The following is a 23,626-nucleotide window of genomic DNA, read 5'->3' on the forward strand; positions in this document are numbered from 1 at the left end:
GAGAACTCATATTTTAAAACAACCTTTTTATTATTAAATGTATTTACCGTAGTCCATGACTTTATAATAATATCCTCTACACAATTAATTTTGTCAAATACTGCCTTTCAAAATAAAATAAGTCATATTGAATGTGTCAAAAATAACTTAAGCAACAACAAAAAAATAATAATCTGATTCCACTTCCTTTTATTATGGGTACATTTTCATTCCATACACAGTATATGCATTCTGCACATTTGCCTAATCTTTTTTGGAATCATGTAAATAAGACATTAAAAACATTCATGTTAAGAATCTGGTCAGTTTAGTTCATTGGGTTTCTTTTTATGTATAACACACACAATATGAATATAATGAGATAGGACATTTAAGCACAAAGTCAACAAATTGCTTTTGGCAATTTTGCTTTCTTTTAATATTTTCTTATGTAATTTTTCTCCAATGATGCTTTCTGATCATGCATGAACCAATTATTATAAACCACTACAGATTCCATCTGTTAGGCTTGCACGTTTTGCAAATTTACCGAATTTTGGTAAATTTGGCGATTTGTACAAAGCCACGAAAACGAGGCCAGAACCCTCAACGTGTTGGATGAAAATCCAAAGCAAAAAGCCCAAAGCTTTTGAGCTCAGATTCACTCAGACAGTCTCTCTCTCATGCTTATTCTCGTTCTCTCCCACTCTCTAAATGTTCCTACCTTCTCTGCCAACCACTTCTGGTGGCGCTTCTGGCTTTAGTTATTATGTAGCTATGTAGCATAGCTCTGAGTGGGAGGGATCATCACCTGTTGCTCTAACTATATGAGTCAATAGTTCTACACAAAATAAGTTTTTAAGTATTTTAACCCCTTAATGACAACATACATTGTTTTCAATGGGTTTAAGGACCGCCCATTGTCCTTAAGGGTTTAAGGTTTACTTATTTCTATTTTTGTACTTAGTGTTCATAACTTTGTACTCTTTATCTAAGATGTTGCTGTTATTATCTAAGGTTTAAATCACATTATCTATGATGCAGTTGAATAGAGCAGTCACAACAGCCTTTCCAGAAGTACGATGATTTTGATCTTTCCATTGCAGCAGAAAACATGAGACATTCATAACTGGATCTGCTTTTATTTTGTCCAGTAGACTTGCACGTTCAGATTTGTATGAATGTTATTTTTAAAGAAATGTACCTGTTTTGATACGAATCTCTGGAGAGTCCCTGTCAAAACAACCAAAAAGGAATGAGAAAAGCAACAAAATGTTAGCATTCCTTGCCACGTTTAGCCGTTGCAATTGCAAGCCATGTTGGTACCATTAAAAGCCATTTTGGTACCATTACAAGCATTTTTGTGCTCTTTGATGAGGTAAGGTGGGAGATGACTGTGTGTAGTAAACAAAAATGGGGGATGGTCTCATTCATGGTTATGGCTTTGATTGGTGTTTTTCCTTACTTTTTTCACTCTGGCCAATCAGAATTTACAAGGGGAAGGTACAAGCAGTACATATATTAGTATAATGACACAATTTCAGTTACAGACTGATGAGAGTTGGATGTGTGAAGCAGTCAGTGACCGTGACAGTTAATTTAGCAGAGGTGCTAATTACTGCAATTTAATTCAATAGTTTAGTGAAGAAAATGTACTGGTGTGTAGTAGATTTGAGAATTGGTAGTGTACTGTATATAAGTTAATTATTGTTCTACGGGGATGACAGCAGACATTTTTTCCGATTTATTTTAGGGCTTTTTTATCTTTAGAAAACTCTAGTTTTTGGTCGCCACAAAACAAAAATATCTGTGACAAAATTAGGCATTTAACTACTTGCACACAGTGTGTTTTAGTTGTTTACAGGAGACAAGTGAATGATACCTTTAGTTTGAATGATACCTTTAGTTGTTTACAAAATAAATATTGTTCCTAAGTAGAGTTTATTAAAAGTAGTCAATTTACGCTACCAGTCAAACCTCTAATTTGTGGACAACACAAAACTATTATATTCATTGATAAATATTGGTGACAAAATCAGGCATTAAACAGTGCTTGCGCATGGGTGTCTTTGTTTTAGTTGTTTAAAATGTAAATACTGTTCCTAAGTAGAGTTTATTAAGACAGTTGCTCAATTTTCACTACCAGCTAACACTCACAGCAAATATTATTATCTTTATCTTATCATATTGATAAATATTGGGGACAAAATCAGGCAATTGACTGTGTTAAAATTCTGAGTAGGGTTACCCTTTTGTTTCTTCATTTTTACTGGTGATTACAAAACATTTGGAGATGTCTGTGAGAAGGAGTTTTTGTGTGTGGACTACCATGAGCCGCATGAAGCAACAGCAGTAGTTCTGAACATCCTCGATCTAGTAGTGCTTAAATCTGATCCACCCTACCTACCAAAGTAAGGCAAGATTTTAGCTACAACCAAGGACACATTGAGGGATCACGTGCTGCTGACTTGGTGGAATTCAAGGCAAAGATGTCTTGTAAACTATTCTATGGTGAAGCACAGAATAAAACCAGTGCCACCACAACAGCCTCTGGTGCTACCACAACCTGCAAGCACTTCTAGTACTTCCAAGGGTAAAGATGGGCAGGCACCGTCAGATAAATGCAGCAGATCTATGATAATTTTAGCATTTCAGATTATCCCCAATCCTAATTGTTACACCAATGTGTAACAATTAATCCTGTTTTAGTATGCTTTTCATTTACATATTACAAGTACCTCTGTTATTCTTCTGTATGTGGAAGCTGTTGAGTCGACGCCCTATCTAAGATATTTAGATACTTTTACAAGGGTAAAAACAAGAGTTTTTGAACCATATTAGAACTGCCTACTTGGCCTGACAGCATGATTCCAATGCAGTCTTAGCAGATGTGATGTCAAGGCTAGAAAATATAATTCAAACCAGCTTAAAAGCAGAGTAGCCTTGTGACATGACTCACAGCAATTTAACAATTAATTAATGCACTCAAGCAAAAGCCATAATAAATAATATAGTATTTGGTTGTAGTATTTAATTTATTGGTATCAGCAGACTGCACAAAACTTAACAACTGTTGCAATCTGTAAATATAAAGCAACCGCAACAATTCATTTAGTCCGCTTATGCATAAACTACCATATAGAATATACTTTAGCTGTAGACTTGCATACCATGTACCAGCTGTTGTCTAGATCTAATACTAAGGACATTATTCACCGACTCATTCATATACTATGCATATACGCCAGTTAACATTGATCTTGCATGCATAAACTCATTTCTAAGTTAGGTCAATGCTGCATTCTAGCCCAAATGTTCCCTTCTACGCTGTCAGTTGGAATAGTTATTAGTGAATGGAGTTAAATTAAGTAAAAGATCTAGTCAGGAACATGTCCCGACACACATTTCACCAGCCTCATGCTGGCTTCGTTGGGAAAAGCTGGTGAAATGCGCATCGTGAGATGTTAGGGCATTATATTTAATATTGGCGTGCACTCCAAAGATTTACTATGCTGCATTATTGTCCCTTTAATCCAGACAGGTGCTGCGCCATTCATTGTATTCAGAACACTTCAGATTTCAATATGGTTACTATTTTTGGAAGCTGGGAGATTTGAAGTGAATGTCAACCTTGTGTCCTCCTTCCTTTGCATTACCCACCCCATAATAAACAGAGTGACAAATGAAATAGAGAGCACATAGATTGTAGAAGGGGTAAGGGAAAGGAAAATACTCTTGCCTGGAGGAACTAATTAATGAGAAGAATTTCATCAGTTCATTGAACATATCTATCCATGACATCCTTGTGATATCTCCTTCTCCTACACAGCCCAAAGCAATGAAATGTTGACCCCTTAATCTGATTGTAACCAATAACAGATCAAGCTGTCGCTTTGTGTTTGTGTAGATATATGCAATCTGTGATGATGGCTGCTTCTTTCGCCTTTCCTTATGCAAACTGAATTTTAAAAATAATTATTATTGAGTACATATGCAGTGCGAGAGGAAAAAAAGATAAGCTTGGTAGATGCTAATTTATATAATTTACCTTTTCATGTGCATATGTTATTCTTGTCTGCTAAATGCATATTTTAATAACAATTACAGCTTGTACAAACTGTAACAATACATCCAATTATTTATCTATCCAGATAAGAAGCGGTTGAATTTGATATTCATTTTTTTTTTACATTTATATATTTTACTTTTACATGTTAGAGGTAAAAACTAGACACAGTAGTAAATCCTGATGTTCTATGTTCACCTAGTCTGAAGTTAATTCTGTAAATAATCATAATAATTTAATATCTCGGCACATTGTGTATAATTACTAAACGCATATGAATGTATGAAAGTCCAGTTGAAACAACGTTTTCTAATCATTTGGCTTCTGTAAATTCCCGTGGTATACTCACAGCTTTGTATAATGCAACTGGTATGTGCCAGCATGGGAGCCAATGTAACAGTGGGCATGGGTCAAAAAGAAACATGCTATTCTTTTTCGGTATTGCTCTTCCTAGAAGTGCGTTGTAGACTATGTATAATTTTGGATTTAGGATAGGGTATTTAGAGTCTATTTTATTTTGCTTGAGGGATATCATTTCTGTGAAACTACAATTACTGTATTTGCTTGATTATAAGACAACCCTCCAAAAGCTGAATATTACTTTAGAAAAAAAAACCTGAATATAAGACGACCCTATAGGAAAAAAGTTTTAATCCATGTAAATTATTTTTTCATATTTAATAAAAGCTATGATTGAGAAAAATATTTTTTTTGTTTTCATTTCCTACCAGAAATGCCTTATACCCTCCTATATGCCACTCTGCCCCATGATATGCCTTATATAAGCATTTCTGAAGGCAGAGTGGCATAAAGGGGGTTAAAAGGCATACCATGGGACACTCTGCCTCCAGAAAAGCCTTATGCCCTCCATATAACACTCCTCCCCCATAGTTACCAGTGCTTCTGACTTCCTGGTGTCTGGTGGAGGCCGGCGCGTCTATGACTGAGCACCAGAAGGTCATGTGACGCCGGTGCTCCGTAGTAGCAGCCCCGGCGGAAGTGCCAGCAGTAGCGGGGGTTGTCTGCGTCCATCGAACAAAAACTTTGCCGGCTGCCAGAGAAGAGAATTCCCCGCAGTGCTGCGGGATATTCTCCTCTCTGGCAGCCGGGGAAGGTATGTGCGATGCGCGTAGACAACCTCCGTTGCTGCCTGCGCTTTTGCCAGCGCCCGGTGATAGAAGCCCTGGTGGAAGTGCCGGCAGCAGCTGAGGTTACCAGACAGGAGGATCTGGATCTTAGCCTCATAGTCAGACCTCTATTTGAGGTCTGATTAGAAGACGACCTTGATTATAAGACTATTATGTTTCATGTATTTTCTGAAAAAACCTTGTCTTATAATTGAGCAAATACGGTATATGTATACAATTGGGAAAATTATGTAATGGCTGGGTTTAACAATAACATGCAGTCCTTAGGAGATGCTTCAAAACGCCCTTTGTAGGAGGAGCATCAACAAGGTAGCCCAGATTGCTTCCATGGGAATCTGGAATCCTCGGGTGAATTCTTAATATGAAGCACTCTGCAGCAGGGACACAAATCCATATGTGAAGTAAGCATAAGGACTTCTAACCCCTGTGCAATTATCCTCATTGAAGAATAAAATAATTTCCTAGTTATTAAAATTGTGACATTAGAGTTGTGACCTCCCAAATATTAAAGGCTAATTTAAGTCTAATCTGGAAAACATGATTGTTGCATATATTTTTAAGAAAACTTTCTATTGCATATATTTTGTAATGTAGATGTAAAGTTTACTTTTCATAATGAAATACCATCTGAAAGATCCCCAGGTATTTTGTCAATAATACAGTAGAAAGCACAATGTTGTCCGGCCAGTTAGTCATTTCTTTATAAACAGTTCAGTGTGACAGGAACACACTTTATGAACGTAAGTGACAAATTTGCTGTAATTGAACATCAAAAATATATTGCTGTTAGAAACAGAGAATGGGTTGTCTGTGTCAAATATTGTTAAGTATGTCTAAGATCTGACATTTTTTTCCCACTGCTACAAATGATGGCTTTGATCTAGTCTATTACAACATTATGGGTAACTCTTGGTCTACTAGGCCTACAGTATTAGATGGTGGTAGATTCTAAGGTACATGCATGCGTAGGCATCAACAGGGAAGTTTAAAGAAGTTAAGTTAAAAATGTGAGCAAAGGTAAAATGAAATAACAGAAGGAATAGGTTAAAGCAAAGGAGAACATAAAAGTAGTGGTGTAACATACTGCTGCAGTTTATCTGCTGCTCAAAAAATGATTGTCTTGTTGTCCAATCGATACAGATATTTCCTAGTAATTCAAGAATATTCCTTCTTTGTGAGAAGTAGTTAGAAGCAGATTTCTTTAAAGGAGCAACGAGTAATTGGGCCAGTTCTGTATAATACACAATGACATTATGTATAAAAGTGATTTTGCCGTAAGATTTCAGAAATGGTCTGATCGACATTTCTATTGCTAGCTATACCTTAGACAACCCTAACAATTAGACCTCATTTAAACTAATCTTAATAATTTTTTTTAATTTGCTTTGAAAGATGTAATGTGTAATAAAGATAAAAAGGACACACGTGGTCATAATAATAATTCATTATGACCTAGCATTGCAATATAATCTCAAAATGGAAAAGAAAATCACTATGTCTGACGTAACACACAAGAAAGCTTGAAGATTTTAAGCAGGAACTTGCATGGTCCATGGAACAGTTTCCGTTACATATTGTATAACTCCCTTTACCGATGGACCATAGGATGACTTTGTGTCCACAAACAGTGTTTGATATACTGTACATCAACTCAGTAAAATAGAATGTAAAACATTTATTAACATATTTTATTTTTTTGTAATCCAAGAAAAGGCACTTATTTCAGAGATTAGCAGCACCCCCCTTACAGTTTTTATAGATTTGTCTCTGCTTGTATCAAATAAGTGCACCTGTAAATGGATTGATTTCTATAATTACTATGAAACTAGACTAGGAATTATTTGTAATGAAATATAGAAGTATGTTGAATACCGTTTAAGTTTCTTATCTTATAAATTATATGCAGCAGTGAAAAATTCCCCACTTCATAACTGCTTGTCACAATTTACTTGTTTTCATTGCAAATTTGATAGGAGAAAAGTGATTACTAGAAAAAGTGTTCTTAATAACAATGCCAGTCAGTGAAATGTTCTTGCTGATGTGCTTATGGTGATTTTAAAATTTATATACCAGAATTCCAAGTGCCAGTTTCCAGGTCATGATCTGAGCTCAGGTTAATGATCGGTGCTTTGGCTATGAGCTCTGTGGTTTCTATTTGCGGTATTCAATACCGACTCTTGTTCTGCCAAGCTTATGGGTTTTAACCTAGAAACCTTTATTCATAGCCACCCATGTTTGTCTGTTATGTTCACTACATTAAAAGGTGTAAAGAGGCTTGTTTGCCATGTACAACACGATTTCATCTACTGTTCTGTTTTCTGTACTCTCGGATTTATTGTTCTTTCCGCACTTTGTGTACCTATTGTTATCTAGTTGCATTTTGTATTAGAAATGTCAATGACAACAAAGCTGCTCATTGAATTGCATCTTTAATGTTTCTAACTATTCTAACTATTGAACATTTGTCTAATTAAACCTCATTTTATCTGTGGATCCGATTAGGCTGTTTAGAACAGGTTAAAAATACATTATTCAATGTTCTTGTATTTATTTATCATTTCAATAGCTGTAAATCATGTTGTTTTTTTTACAGCATTCTGTTTTTTTTTTTAGAGCATTCTGTTTTTTTTTTTTTACAGCATTCTGTCCCAAGCATTCTGCTTGCACATCTCTTTGTTTGTAGCATAATGGTATATTTTCTGCCAAACCATTGATCACTATCTGTCTCCCACCTCTTACCATTCACTAAGAGGAATCTGGGAGAAACGTCAGAAAGCACTGAGGGTTTGGATGCATAAATCTCCTTTGTGACTGCCTGTGGATGTCCCAGGTGATGATGATTAATACATATAATCTCTCACATCTGTCAAGAGATAAGGAGAATGAAGCATTATTATGTTGGGATCTTGCTTGAACATTAAACAAAAACAGAATTGTAAAGGTCCTGCAAGGTGGACTGAAATGCCTAAACTATTCGTTGAAACCTTTTGTTTCATTATGTTACTATACATCAAGCGCTAGTCTGAATTAATGAGCTCTAGCTACATCAACAACAAGTCTCCTTAGTCTCAGGGGCGCATCAGTTTTGTATACCCTTCATGAGGCAATAAGAAGACACAAAGCTACAATAGCTCACACTTGTTATCTTTCAGCTACATGGACTCCTGGTGGTCTAGCGCGACTAGTAACCACCAAGGCCATATGCAAAACTCAGTACGACCTACCTCCACTGCTGTTTCCTAAGTCTTCTTCTCTTCCATGTGGCTTATTGATTGAATGTGACCTGATTGCGCACATGCAGAAGAATTCTAGGCACCCGCTATTCCTGGTTTTCTAGAATCAGCTTTGCAGTACCAATAATTCCATATTTCCTTCCCCCTAGTAACCAATACAGCCATTCTCTCATCTTACTGTATGGTTTCTTATAACGGAAATATGCTGTGCAAAAATTAGTAGTGTAAAAAAAAACAGTACTTGTAGTAATTACTTCTGGAAAGTTGCACAATCATATCAAATTCAGTCATACATAATCAATCACAGTCTGTCACAGAGTCCATGGAGCAGTGATGGTGAAGGAAATAACCTGATTGAGTTAAATCCTACTGCTAGTAGCAGAAGAATGCGGCGAATTAATGTGATAACATAAACTACTGACACTGAAGGTGTCATTTAAACAATTCTGATGTTGCCTATTTAATTTTGTGTTTCATATTATGGAAAGTCATGTTCTTGTTCTACTTTCTCAGTAACAACAAAAATGCAAAACTAGTTTTGCTTTGCAAAGCAGTAACATGCTGTGAAATGCCTAATTAGGATATGTTTGAATAGTGTCTCGTTAGAAGAAGGGCAAATAATGCTCCAGGGAATTAATCTCTGCATTTCCTACAGTGACCCCCACATTAAACTGAGTATAGTTGCTGAAACATCTGCCAACAAGTCTTTATCAGGAGCATATTCTGGTGGTTGATGCATAGAGAACTGTTAGCAAATAGCATTTTATTAAAGGATATTTGGGATGGTCCATTCACCAAACCTCAGTTTGTTTTCCACCAACCAAAGGTAGATAAAGCTAAGAGCAACTCAAATGTATCTAGTTGAGCTTGGTCACCAATGTCACTGCCTACAAGCTTATTGAACCAGTCAAGTCTCTATTGACTTCTCCTTTCATTGGTGTGTACCCAACTTAGAAATTAGACCTATAAATTTAGGCTGAGACTGGTCCCAATTTTTAACTTTTCTAATTTTTCCATTGTACTCCTTAATACGTTAAGTAAATAAGTCCTTGCAGGTCATTTCATTAATTCATCAGAAAATGTAATCACATGGAAAAAACATAGACACTTTTATAATACAGCAAACATTTTATGTGATCTGGGAAAGGTTCAGATGATTTAGCAGCACTAGGAACAAAGATTCTAGTATCATATCTAGTTATAAATGCACTAAATTGAGCAGAGTAGGTGGAACAGCAACTTTGCCTTTTTGGGTTTATTGTTTGATGGATGACTGTACTTACACATTGTATTTCATGGGGTAGAGTCTCATTTTCATTTTTAAATGAATATTTTAATATCTAATTGGAATATGGAATTTTATGCATTTAGTTGCTATGCTTCCCAGTGTATTTTGGAATTTTGTTTTAAGTGCACATATTTACAAGGCGGATCTGGTCACCTTGGGCTTACTTTAGTAAGCCATCTAAATGTTAATTGGTGTTAACACCAATAACCACATCTCCTTGGAGGTGATATACTTACTGCCAGTTAGCTCGAGTGCTGGCTTGAAGATTACCGGGAACAGTGTCCCTTTAGCGGCGGTCACAAAGCATGATTTGTAATTGAACTATAGGTTTGCAGTTATAAAATCTACTGTGCCCACTATAAGGCCACATCAAAAGGAAAAACTTCATGTAAATGGTGGGAAGTATAAAGAATTGATGTTTCTTAAAATTATATAATTTAATAAGAATTTGTAGACATTTAAAAACTGTCTATATTTTTCTTCAAAAAGGTTTACACTAAGTTAACACACTGCAAAAAAGGTAAAACTAATACCCAGCATATGCTTAGAGACATTTTAACACAATTTTAAGGCTTAAAGTTGCTTAATTGTTAAAAATTTAGAATAAGAGTTGCATAGGACTTAGAAGAGAACCTCACTATCCTACCGGCTCAGCGCCATAGGCAGTCGCCTTCTTTTGCATATATATATGGTAGCTTGGCTAAAATATTTGTGCTCCCTTTATAAACATTGTTATGTCTAAAGTCTAACAAACCATGCCTGCTGTGAATATTTTATACAGTTCTTTAGTGTTCCTTATTGTGTGATAATGTTGAATAATAAATGCAGATGGATCACAATTAGTTTAGGCGAGTAGCATTTGCCTGGGACTCTTGATTGGAAAATGACTCTAGTTACTGGGAGTATTCACAGACTTGAAAGCACAGTCGGAATTCAAACGGAAACAGGTTTAATTTGTTCTCTTCTAGATAAAAGTAAGATAGAGTTAATGAAGAATAGAATAAACATTTATTGTTACAGAAACTCTATATTCACATGTTGCAGCAGGGTGCTAAGTGGAATTGTGTGTCTGTTGTTTTCTGTAGCATAACAGATGGTAATCTTACAACATAAATTATAGGGATAGAGCTTAAGAGGTGATTGCTTCAAAATCATACTTTACATGTTCGTGTTTTGCAAATGTACAGTGCAGAACAATGAAATGGAACACAGCAATTTACCCCTGCGTTAATAATAAGTTAACTATTACACTACATAGTAAATAGAGTAGCATTTTATATTTATATATGTACGTGTATGGATGTGCGTATAAATTATTGTTATTTACATCACACACTTACATCCAGACACTCGCACTAACACACATATCCAGACTCTCAAACACAACCAGACACACACACTAACACTAACATACCCAAAGACACAGGTACACAAGCTAACATAGCCAGACACACACACACTAAGGCACATGTACATGCTAACATAACCAGACACACATACACACTAACATACGCAGACACACACAACTACTAACGTACCCAGGCATTCACACTAACATACCCAGACAAAGATACATACTCACTCACTAACATACCCAAATACACAGACATGCACTAACATACCCAGACAGACACACATACATCACTTACCCAGCAAAGCCTGGTATTTAATTTAACTCTCCTGTGGGGTCACTCAATGCAATGTTACATGAACCTGCTCAACCTGCCTCCTGGACATTAGGGAGATAAAGAGGCAAGTCCTGTTGATATATGATAAGTCTGTATTGGAGTAAGCTGGCAAGACAGGTAAGTACAAAACTGAACAGGTCAACACAACTGAATAGGCCACAGAGACAAAGGCAGATGCACACTGCACCATAACCCACTGGCCCGGCACGCAACAAGCCCACTGATAGGACGCTGAAGCCGAACTGGCGGGGGACAACTCTCAACAGGGGGCGCAGCTTGGAAGATCCTCGGACATGGTGGATACACGACTGGAAAGCTCTTGCACAGCTGGAATCCCTCTGGCAGAACACTAGACAGGGCACAGCTGGTCGCCCTCTGGCAGGGAAAACGACTGGAAGACCACTGGCAGGGCAGTGGACTTACGGTAGAATTGCCCACTGGCAGAGCACACGGCAGGGTAGCCCACTGGGAGAACACTCAGGCAAGGAGATGTGGGCGAGCAAGCCGTGTCAGTACCAGAAGATCACAGACAGAAGGCCAGATCAGGTGCCAAACAGGGATCCACACAGAGCGCTGCTAGCAGAGGGTCAAACACAGAGTAACACAGACAGCTGTAGTCAGTGAGATGCATTCCAATAATTCTTTACACAATAATTATACATTATGAGGTCTTGCTCAGCCTTATTTGCATTAGAAGCTCACTGGGGTTAGACCCTTGTAATGTATATATCAATTGTACATAATAATAATACTATTAAAAAAAGACGAAACGTTCCACTCTCCTGCATCCCTCTTGTTGAACACACTAAACTTAAATATTACATTATTAAGGGGCATAATAAGATTGTTCCATGATAAAGACTGTGTGGGTCATGAGAAATAATCTTTTTATGAGATTTAGTGTTTTGTGCCACCTTTAAAGACCTTCAATTTACAGTTTAGTGAATAAGCCCCGTGATAGCCTTATCAATAGGTACACATCACATAATCCAAGTTAAGGATTATACGATGCATTTTGTTGTTGGCATTGGAATTTGTTCCCCAAAAGTATAATTCCAAATGCTATGAAATTTATGTTAGATGTAACGAAGCTGCAAACATTCCATTTTACATAGATATATATTAAGTATATTTATGGAATCAGTAAACTAAACCACGTTTTATTTCAGCTTGTTGTACCTTTAATGCGTATTAATGCAATGTATTACTATAACACGTTTATGTGAAGGAAAACATAAAAAATCAATTTTGCTAAATGCAGAACAGAGCTGATTTTGCAGGCATTTGAATCTGAGTTAAAGCATCCCATGTGAGTATCGTTTTTTTTAACACCACTAATTGCCAAACTAATTAAGTTATTACGCACCAAGATAAATGAAGGCAGGTGTTAGAACATTAGAATGCAGTATTACACCTCAGATTTGCCCTAGCTCATCATGACAACTCTAATTGATTTACACAATTCCTTGTATTACCTAACAGCTTTGAATCTCACCTCTGTAACTGACAGAAGTGGCTGACATATAGAAAAACAGAATTCGACTGCAGTTACCTTTATCTACCGCCCTCTGTGTAAAGTTAAACTTCCTTACATTATCGCTAAACCTCTGACCCTCTAGGTTTAGATTATGCGCTATTGTTCTAACTTTTCTTGTCCTTTGAAATAAACTTCCCTCCTGTACTCTGCTAAATCTCTTTAAGTATTTAAATGTTTCCATCATAGCTCCCACCTCTCTTCTTTCCTCCAAGCTATATTAATCTAATCAAGAATTCTAATCAACGCGTCACTTGTCTTCAGCAGAATCTCAAAAACGAGAATCTTACCTGTGGTAGAGAAGAGGGAAAGCTGGAAACAAATATTCTCCAGATTATCTTCAAATACATTTAGAAAATGCGCCACTTCGACAAATGATACCAAGCTAATTATAATATTAATTATTAGATTATATTAATTACTTTAAAATGCTGCGCAGAAAGTTCTTGTGTTCTTGTTGATTGGTAGGTGTTGAGTATTGACAATCAGTCACCTCTCTCACCCTAAATATGTTAAAAGCTATTGTATCATCCATTAAAACAAAAGTTCATGTCAAGTAATTAGACCACATTTATCGGGTCAAAGCTGGAGAATTTACACATTATAATTTTGGAAGGCTCAACAGAACATTCGTTCGCAGGTGATGGAATATTACATCTGATTGTTCAAAATGTAGCTCTTTGTGCTAGAATTACTTCAGTGTTACCTTGACAAATAAACCCATGAGATACCGAGTGCATCTTTTTTTAAATTACAAGGAATAACTTTTTTTTAAAACATAATGTATGTTCAAAAAAGGAACCCGGCATGATTGGAAAATTGATGAGTGTTATAAGTGGAATGTGCATAGTTTTAAAAAATGAAATAAGCAGCCTTGACATTTAGAAAGATGTAACATAGATGTCCTCGTTAGAGCAAATTTCATGAACTAAATGCTTCACACAATAGACTTTCTCTATTGTGATGTAGGTATACAATATCTTTCAGTAGAAGGAGATGACAAACTGTTTCATAAGAGATCATAATTAAATGTATGAACTCATGCTTACCTGTGCATAGAAAATTGATCTGTGAAGGGAAATTATACCTAAAATTTAAGTTAGGCATCATTAGCTTTAAAAGAGTACAATGTCACACGCCTCCAGTCTTTCTGATGTGCATGAATAGATTTCTATTAATGAAGCAACTGACTGAAGGGGGTGATTACTGAGCACCGTGATTTTATTTTTTCTTTCAATCAGCTAAATAGTTAAAATATTGAGTTTTAGTCCCTCATAAAATCATTTTTAGAAGTTCAGCTGACATACACTGATCAGCCATAACATTATGACCCCCTTCCTAATATTGTGTAGGTCCCCCTTTTGCCGCCAAAACAGCCCTGACTCCACTAGACCTCTGAAGGTGTGCTGTGGCATCTGGCACCAAGACCAAGGCATCCTGGTGCCATTTGTTCAACAGTTAAGCGACGCAGACATACTTTCAGCAGTGGACAGGATTACTATCTTGATTGGTCTCGGCTACGGAGCCCCATACGCACCAAATGGTGATGCATTGTGTGTCCTGACACCTTTCTATCAGAACCAGCATTAACTTTTTCAGCAATTTGAGCTACAGTTGCTCGTCTGTTGGATTTGACCACACGGGCCAGCGTTCGCCTCCCACATACATCAATGAGCATTGGCCGCCCATGACCCTCTTGCCAGTTCACCGCTTTTCCTTCACTGGACCATTTTTGATAGGTACTAACCACTGTACCCCACAAGAGCTTCAGATGCTCTGACCCAGTGGTCTCGCCATCACAATTTGGCCCTTGTCAAAGTCACTCAGATCCTTACGCTTGCCCATTTTTCCCGCTTCTAACACATCAACTTTCAGGACAAAATGTTTGCTTGCTGCCTGATGTATCCCACCAACTGACAGGTGCCATGATAACAAGATTATCAGCGTTCTTCACTTCACCTGTCAGTGGTCATAATGTTATGGCTGGTCGGTGTAAATCCTGTTTTTAAAGGGAACCAGAGACAGCAAATACGTTTGCCAGAATATCGGTGTTCATGACGAATTTAACCACTGAGATTTTTTGACATTGGCTAGACTATGTGAATACTAAAGTGTATATTTCTCGGTTATCATCATAAATTAGGTATATATGTTGCTATTGCCAACCAAGTTGTGTTTTTACATCATCTTTGTCATTGTTTAAAAAAATCTGGAATAAATAAATACTAGTGATTTGCTCCCTAAGTTGCCTTGAGCAAATAGAATTGAGTTGATGTAAATGAACTTCCTTGGAAACTTAGCAGGGTTAAGGAATTGTGGAAGGAGCTGGAAGTACATGTAACCCATTAAAGATTTTTACACTACATGCCAACAACAGTTTTTTTTTTACTATGTTCAACATTTTTTCACAGTTTTAGCTAGAACCATTAAGGAAAAAATAGCCCACATATATTCATTAACTTGCCCTGAATTAGAGCCCATACTATGCCCAGGTTTTTTATCCATTGGCTGTTATAGGACAAATATTACAATTTTACAATCATTTTTTTAAAAAGCCATTTTTTTCAAACCACCCCATAAACCCGTATGTCAATGAAAAAACATGTCAGGGTATTTTACTAGGAATATTTGTACTTTTTTAAAAAAATACAGCATATTTCTTTACTTTTTAAACATGTTTAAATTTTTCATGTTTTTAACTTTTGTAAGGTTTTTTGCACTGCTCAGATGTAATGTATAAAGATCTACTTTGGAGTCTCTATTAGTACTGGGTAACCCCTGTGATGTCACGGGTGAAATCACCTGTTAGAGTTCCTCAGCACAGCAATCAGGGGGCTCCCCTGTACAGCAGGGGGTTTCTCTGAGGGGTTCCCTTCTACAGCCGTAGAGTGCCATTACAATACGCCAGCTAAGGCCCACAAATCCTGGACCCAGCTGTCAGAAGGGAGACCACCTTGTGCATTTGGATCCAGATGCATTTTTACTTTGGAAGTTTCCCAATGAAACAAATGAAAACAAATGGAACCAAATGAAAATGAAGCTGAAAGCTCAGAATTTGTGTTTGAATTTCTTTTCCGAACTCGGTCACTGTCACCCCCTGTCTTGGACTTTAAATGTTCATGCTACCCTATGAAAAGCAAAAGGTTATATTTGATACCATTTTGTATGGAAGATTTCCATTCAGACATAATTATATATGCTTTAAACCACAGAAATAAACTAGAAATCCATCTCTACCTATACCCACTCACTGCAATCAGTGGCCTTGGGCATTTGGATCTACAACACATATGAACAGAGGGATACCCCCAAGCACAGTTTGCATGGGGTGGGCAACAGTTTGGGTTACTCCTGTGCGTACCAGGAACTGGAAGACAATCTAATATTACCTGTTACACAATGTTGTATTTACAGTACTGCACTTCAAACCATCATTTATCTACACAAGCCAGAGATAGGCACTCAAGTGAAGTCAAGAGTTTGTCCCAATAGAAAAACAGATGTGGAATGTAGCTGATATTTCAAAATCATTTATTACTTTCGCTCTGAAGTGCTTACATTCTGATGGCAGATTTATCGGTGCCCAAATCGAATAAAAAGAGATTTTCTGCTCATATATCTGCAGTTATATGAGTTGTTATAATAATAACACAATCATAGTATTGTTATAAATTTGTTGTTACACTTCCTTGAATGCATTTTTTTCTCTCTGGGGGAATAGCAGATGGTTTTATGTAGTATTTCTTCACTATTCTGGTGTTGGAAATGTCTTATCCAGCACTTATTATGGAGGTAATTGTGCATGTCAGGCTGTAATGACGTGGCTGCTGTTATAATGCACCCATAATGATGGCGATTTTCACACAAAAAAAGTCCTTTTTATTCGCACACAGAAGACACACTGTTTTGTTCCTTTAACTTTTTGACTTCTTGTTACCTTAGTTAGAAATGACTGTCCTCTCTCTCTCTCCTCACACGTATCCCTCTCTCTCTCTCTCTCTCTCTTTCTCTGCAAAATAAAATGCTCTTGAGTATGGATTTACTCATATGAAATCAAATCCAGTCTAATCATTGTAAGGCAGATGATAATGCAATTCATAACACAGGTCATGTGGCCTCAAGAAGGCATCTACAAGGAGTACACAAACCTGAACATTTATCCACTAGGCACATGCTAAGGGAAACCACAAAACTGGGAATGCTATAAATATGCTGGCTCTACACCCTTTTTTCACATGAGAGCCCATCCACCCCTCCATAATGGTACCAGCTCTATTGCTTATCAGCACCAGTAAGTAGCATGACAGGGTGCAGCCCTAAGACTCGATTTCCGATGTGGAAATCAGGACCAGAAAGTGTTTGGTGCAGAGCTTCCACGGTTGTTCATTTGGGGACCCAATATAGGATGGTAGAATACACCCCAACCCTTGGATAGGACAATCATTTTCCAGCCTTGGCCTCCTACCAGATAAATTGATGCATGCACTTTTGAAATCTAGGAAAATCAACTTTAAAGGACTTACAACTTAGCCCTGCAAAGAATTAATTACCTTCAAAGCTAATTGTTTCCAGTGCACAAAATCTAAGACTGACTGCATAGTTGCAAAGCTTTAGATTCTGGAGAAAAGAGGAAAGATCAAGGACACGCTATGAAAAATTCAGACATGAAGCATAGTTATAGTTTTTCACCAATATGTAAAGTGGGCTTGCATTCACTTACAATTAAATGTGATCCTAAAGGATATGGCATTAACTACTGAACGATTAAATAAATAAAGGTAATTTCTAAATGGAAATGCATTTATTGATTGTTGGGAGAGACCTGGTGGTTTAATAGCTTATTTTGTCTCACTGTTTAACTTGATGTTGCCTGGTGATATAAAGCTCCATAAATTTCTAATTTTAAGTGGAATCCGTTAAAAGGGTTTCTGTTTTTAAAGATTGTTTTCCTGGGAGCAGTTAAAATGTTATTTACTGCGTGGTGTACTGAAAGAGGACAAGCTGCAATATTCTTTTACAGCGCTGATCCAGTCTTGGGATTTTTCCATTTTATGACATTTTTAATCAATAGAGATGAAGCATTTAATTAGAGGAAAAAATAAAATGGTTCGCTTATGACGCATCGAAAGAAGTGATCTATGGTGTTGAAATACAGTATCTGTCAAACACACATGTGTTTGTGTAAAATGGGGTTGTGATTGTGTTGTTGCAATACAAAGTTTCTGTTGATACAAATTAACATGTGAAAGGCGCATGGAGTCTTTATACCCAATCCTAATTCTTATACCTATATTCAACATATTAATCTCATTGCTGTTCCATTAATTGCACGCTAAGCAAATAAACCTTTACAGGGCTGGCAATTTAGCTGTGGGCTTGTTACCTAAAAATACACACATTTGTATGAACCTTATCTCAGTTTTTTTATGACAACAATCAGTGCCCAATTTTGTGTGACATGACAAATGTTCCCAGCAAAAAGGATGAATGAAACGAAATGTTACAAGGCAATTGTTTGCGTGACAATTGGTCTTGTTATTTTCTGACATGCGTCATTGATACGTCTAAAAATAAATGCACCATATGGAGTGTGCTGAACAATGCATGGCTAGCTTTAGTTTTATCTTTGGATATATAGGTTTGGTGTTTTTCTTCCTATATATATATATATATATATATATATATATGGAAGATATTCCAAAGGGATCTCAAAGGCAAATTGTAAACAGATTTTACAGATATTATTATTAATGTTATTAGTTTATTATTATCTTTTATTTATATAATGTCAACAATTTATGCAGCGCTTCTTACAATACAAAAATTCAAGGGGTATGACTAGAATTGACATACTAAGACATATACAGTTTCTTGCAAAAGTATTCACCCCCTTGTCATTTTTTCCTATATTGTTGCATCTGGAATTAAAAAGGATTTTTGGGGGGTTTCTATCATTTGATTTACACAACATGCCTACCACTTTGAAGATGCAAAATATTTTTTATTGTGAAACTTGAGCATGCACAACTATTCACCCCTCCAAAGTCAATACTTTGTAGAGCCACCTGCAAGTCTCTTGAGGTACGTCTCTATAAGCTTTTGACATCTAGCCACTGGGATTTTTGTCCATCCGTCAAGGCAGAACTGCTCCAGCTCCTTTACGTTGGATGGGTTCCGCTAGTGTACAGCAATCTTTAAATCATACCACAGATTCTCAATGGGATTGAGGTCTGGGCTTTGACTAGGCCATTCCAAGACATTTAAATGTTTCCCCTTAAACCACTCGAATGTTGCTTTAGCAGTATACACAGAGTCCTGCTGGAAGGTGACCCTCTGTCCCACATGTCTCAAATCTTTGGAAGACTAAAACAGGTTTCCCTAAGGAATTTCCCTGTATTTAGTACAATCCATCATTCTTTTAATCCTGACCAGTTTCCCAGTCCCTGCCAATTAAAAACATCCCCAGGGTATGATGCTGCCACCACCGTGCTTCTCTTTGGGGATGGTGTTCTTGGGGGGATGTGAGGTGTTGGATTTGTGTCAGACATAGCGTTTTCTTTAATGCCCAATACTCAAAAGCTTAAACTGGTCAGATGAACAGATACTTTTATCTCCGCTGTGGAGCTTTGCAGCTCCTTCTGGGTTGTTTTGGTCTCTTTGTTGCCTCTCTGATTAATGTCCTCCTTGTCTGTTCTGTGAGTTTTGATGGGCGGCCCTCTCTTGGCAGGTTTGTTGTGGTGCCATATTCTTGTCTTTCCTTGTCTTTCCCTTTCTTGATAATGGATTTAATGGTGCCCCGTGGGATGTTCAACGTTTTTTAATAACCCAACCCTGATCTGTACTTCTCCACAACTTTGTCCTTGACATGTTTGGAGAGCTCCTTGGTCTTCATGGTGACGCTTGCTTGGTGGTTCCCCTTTGCTCAGTGGTATTGTAGGCCTTTCTGAACAGGTGTGTATACTGAGATCATGTGAGAGATCATGTGACACTTAAATTGCACATAGGTGGACTTTATTAAACTAATTATGTGACTTCTGATGGTAATTGGTTGCACCAAGGTCTTCATAGCAAACAAGGTAAATACACATGCACGCATCACTTTTCTGTCTTTTATTTTTTTAAGAATTTTATTTAAAAGGTTATTGCCTTCATTTTACTCATTTTACCAATTTGGACTATTTTGTGAATGTCCATTACATGTAATTGAAATAAATATAATCAATAATACAGTGTTGCTAATGTATAACAAAATAATTTGTAATATGACCAGGAATGCTGATTAGGGGAAGTTTTATGTGGATCTATGGTTTTATTACCTCCAGGATCTCCTTTTCTCAAGAAAAGGACTAAGAGGCAAGAATAGATTTGACCTCCAAAGGGCATAGTTAGGAAGAATTATGATTAGTACAGTACAATAACAGTTGAAAATTCAGAGTGTTTCATATAAAAATAGGTAAAATTAGGTGTTGAAGTGTATTGATATTAAATTATTTCATATTTCATTATTATAAAAAATATATGTCTGTAAGATCTGTTTACAATTTGCTATTTTGATACATCCATACATTCTTTTTAAAATACATTATATAGGAACATTTTATTTGTATTTACATTCAATTTGAACTGAACATTTAAAATCGACTTTTTATTTTATCTGTTGGATCTGACACGTTGATAATATTAATATTTATGGATCTCACCATTCTCAGCATGAATTTCTGAATCAAAAGTAGATTTTTAGTTTAAATCATTATATGATGATAATGAAGCAAAATCTCAGTGGAGGCTTTCCAAATTAAGATTATGCCAACAATTTTGTACCACAGTAGGGCTTCAAGAGCATTATTATTCCATCTATCTTCAATTTCCCAAAGTTAATTAGCAAAACTTTGTGCAACTCTGATACCTACGGTGATGCTGAATGTTTTGAACTAACTTAGTTTCCAAAGAAAATAACATGTTAAAGAGTAAACTGTTGTTAAGTTTAAAGTTAGTGGTGTCTGGGTGCAGTGCCCCCTGCCCCACAGTACAAACACACTCTAACATCATACACACATGTATATATATATATATATATATATATATATATATATATAGATATATATCACCGCTGACACTCAAACACTATATACTGGCACACACTGACTCCATACAGTTACACATGCACTCTCCAACACCATACAATAACACACATTTACTCAAACACCATACACAGAAACATGCATACATGCACTCACTCAATATTATACAATCCATGCAGCTATTCGCCACCTCTCCCTTCTCTTACTTCATGCAGAGCCCTGTCTTCACTGCAGCTTGTGCTCTCTGTAACACATCATGTAATGGTTATTTAGGCGCCTGGGTGGCACCCACCTTAATGCACCTCTGTAGTCAGGCATTGGTCTTGTGCTTAAGCATGAGACACCATGACACAGAGCATGGGATCACCTTACTAAAAACCAGTTCTTCAAATGTGTAATTCACTGACTTTTTTTTCTTTCTTATCATTGTGGAATTATGTTTTGTTGTAGTAATTGATATACTGGCAGCTGACCAGGATTTTGATAACGTAATTTCCCTGACCATATAAAAATGGACGACAAACGCAGTTAGTGTATTTTATATGTTCTATTTTATTTTATATGCTGTTCTTTTTTACCAGATATATATATATATATGTATATATATATATATATAACTTTAAGATGCATTATATTTGATTCTTGCAGGTGAAAAGCGTAAATTTGTCTCAGGGAGAACAGCTTGCCATTCGCGGAGAAGGACAAAATGGCCTGGTAGTTTTAGCAAACGAAACACTTCTGGTTGAAGGTCAAGTCATCCGTAGTCCAACCAACAGCCTCTCAGTTTATTTCAAGACATTCCAAGATGATGCAATTGGAACCTTCCAACTTCATTATCAAAGTAAGTTTGTTGCGGAAGCGTTATATTCACTTATTACGATGAATCTCAATATTAGGTAGCAGTATTCAATAACATTCTAAACGACGAACCATATACTATGCAACATGTGCGTTAACATTTCAGAAACATTTTCCACATCATTTTGTAGCAGCATAGCCCCCGTTAGCATTCTACAAATAGGGATGGATTAATATATAAAAAAAAAAAACAGAAAAGCATAAAAACAATTTGAGGTGTAGAAAAAAGGTATGGTAATTGAATTCACTATTATATTAATTAAGGACATTTGTCTGTCCCTGTCTATAATTATTCATTATCATAAAGTACCTATGTATTATATCAATAGCAGAGGATCTTATCAACAAAAATTAGAAGCTATGACTGCATCACAAACACAGACTGTGACTTAGGGAGTACGCTCCTTATTTGCGTATTTTCCGAGTCTATGTTGTAGTAAATGCTGAGTGGTTTGTAACGTCACGTAGATATGTTTTCTTATGAGGACCGTTTTTATTTTCCCTAAAACCATTGTGAGTCTCTTAAAGCCTCTTATTCTACTTTCAGAGAAAATAGTTCATCAGACTATTGGATTTTCAGAGAATTAATGGAAATAGAAACATATTCAGTCTCTGTATGTTTTATATCAACCAAAAATGTGCATCACAAAAAAAAAATGACATTAACATTGAGTGATATCCCAATTTATATCCAAAACAAAAACCCATTTCCAGCACACACCCTGCTGTGCTTTATTGCCGTGTATGAAGATGTACAACTGAAATTTGATATTTATCAAAGCCCTGGAGAAGCAAGAGCATTTTCATTTTGAAAATAAAACCATCTGTATACAGCCTTCTTCCATGAGTTGATCTGTTTGATTAGATGAAGGCATCATTTTTTTCTCTGAAGTGAATTGCTTTTAAACATTTGTCTTTCAAGACCTAAGAGATTGTTTTTTTGGACTACAATTTTAAAGGATAGATTGTTTTCGACGCAAAAGAGATGCTGTGTAGACTTGCATATTTTTTCTTTGTCTAACACTTTACAAGGAAATGTAAATTCAGGATAATACAAGCAAATATACCAGTTAGCAGTATATTTTCAGGACCACATGACCGATCCTAGCCAATCACATGTGGTGTTTTAAGAACTTATATGTTAAGGATCCTGTAATCTGGGGATACTGAAGGTCCTCTTGCATCAGCCTCGGTATATACGCATAAAATCTATGGATAAATGGACAGGTCTAGTGGTAAATGTATTTCCTTAGCACTGCATAAGTAGACACAAATATAGCTGTCGACCCTTACCTGCTTAAAAAATAATAACTGTTTGGATCCACGGAAGTTCCAAAAGACAGAAAGTTTTCCCACTACAAAACCCTTGCAAAAACAATGACGAATATGTATAGGGTATCGACAGAACCCCAAAACTATGTGGACACTTTTTAACTCACTTAACTTCATTATCAGGGATGTCTTTATATTTAACGCTACCTGGAGAAGGTTTTTTGAAAAGGCCCTCACAGATCCTGTTGAGTGAAATGTGTTTGTTTTTGCTAGTTTTCATGCTGAGCTGCACTTTCCCTCGGAGACCTGATTATGGAGAAGTGAATGTTGTGGGCCTGCACGCAGGTGGAAAAGCCCATTTCCACTGTAATATGGGATATGAACTGGAGGGATCCCAAAACCTTTCATGTATCAATGCTTCTAAACCACACTGGAGTAGCAAAGAGCCTATCTGTAAAGGTATGGTAATGTAAAAAAAG

At 36.6% G+C, this 23,626-nt stretch overlaps 1 protein-coding gene across 1 annotated transcript in view; it reads left to right on the forward strand.

Annotated features, from left to right (window-relative positions):
* Nucleotides 1-23,626, forward strand: part of SEZ6L (seizure related 6 homolog like) — a 141,010-nt gene that overhangs the window by 91,771 nt on the left and 25,613 nt on the right. The window contains exons 4-5 of the mRNA XM_053469338.1: nucleotides 21,666-21,858; nucleotides 23,421-23,606. Coding sequence (XP_053325313.1) covers nucleotides 21,666-21,858; nucleotides 23,421-23,606 — 379 coding nt within the window. The remainder of the gene's footprint in view (nucleotides 1-21,665; nucleotides 21,859-23,420; nucleotides 23,607-23,626) is intronic.

The sequence above is a fragment of the Spea bombifrons genome, chromosome 1 (genome assembly GCF_027358695.1).
Source record: "Spea bombifrons isolate aSpeBom1 chromosome 1, aSpeBom1.2.pri, whole genome shotgun sequence".
NCBI classification, from domain to species: Eukaryota; Metazoa; Chordata; class Amphibia; order Anura; family Pelobatidae; genus Spea; species Spea bombifrons.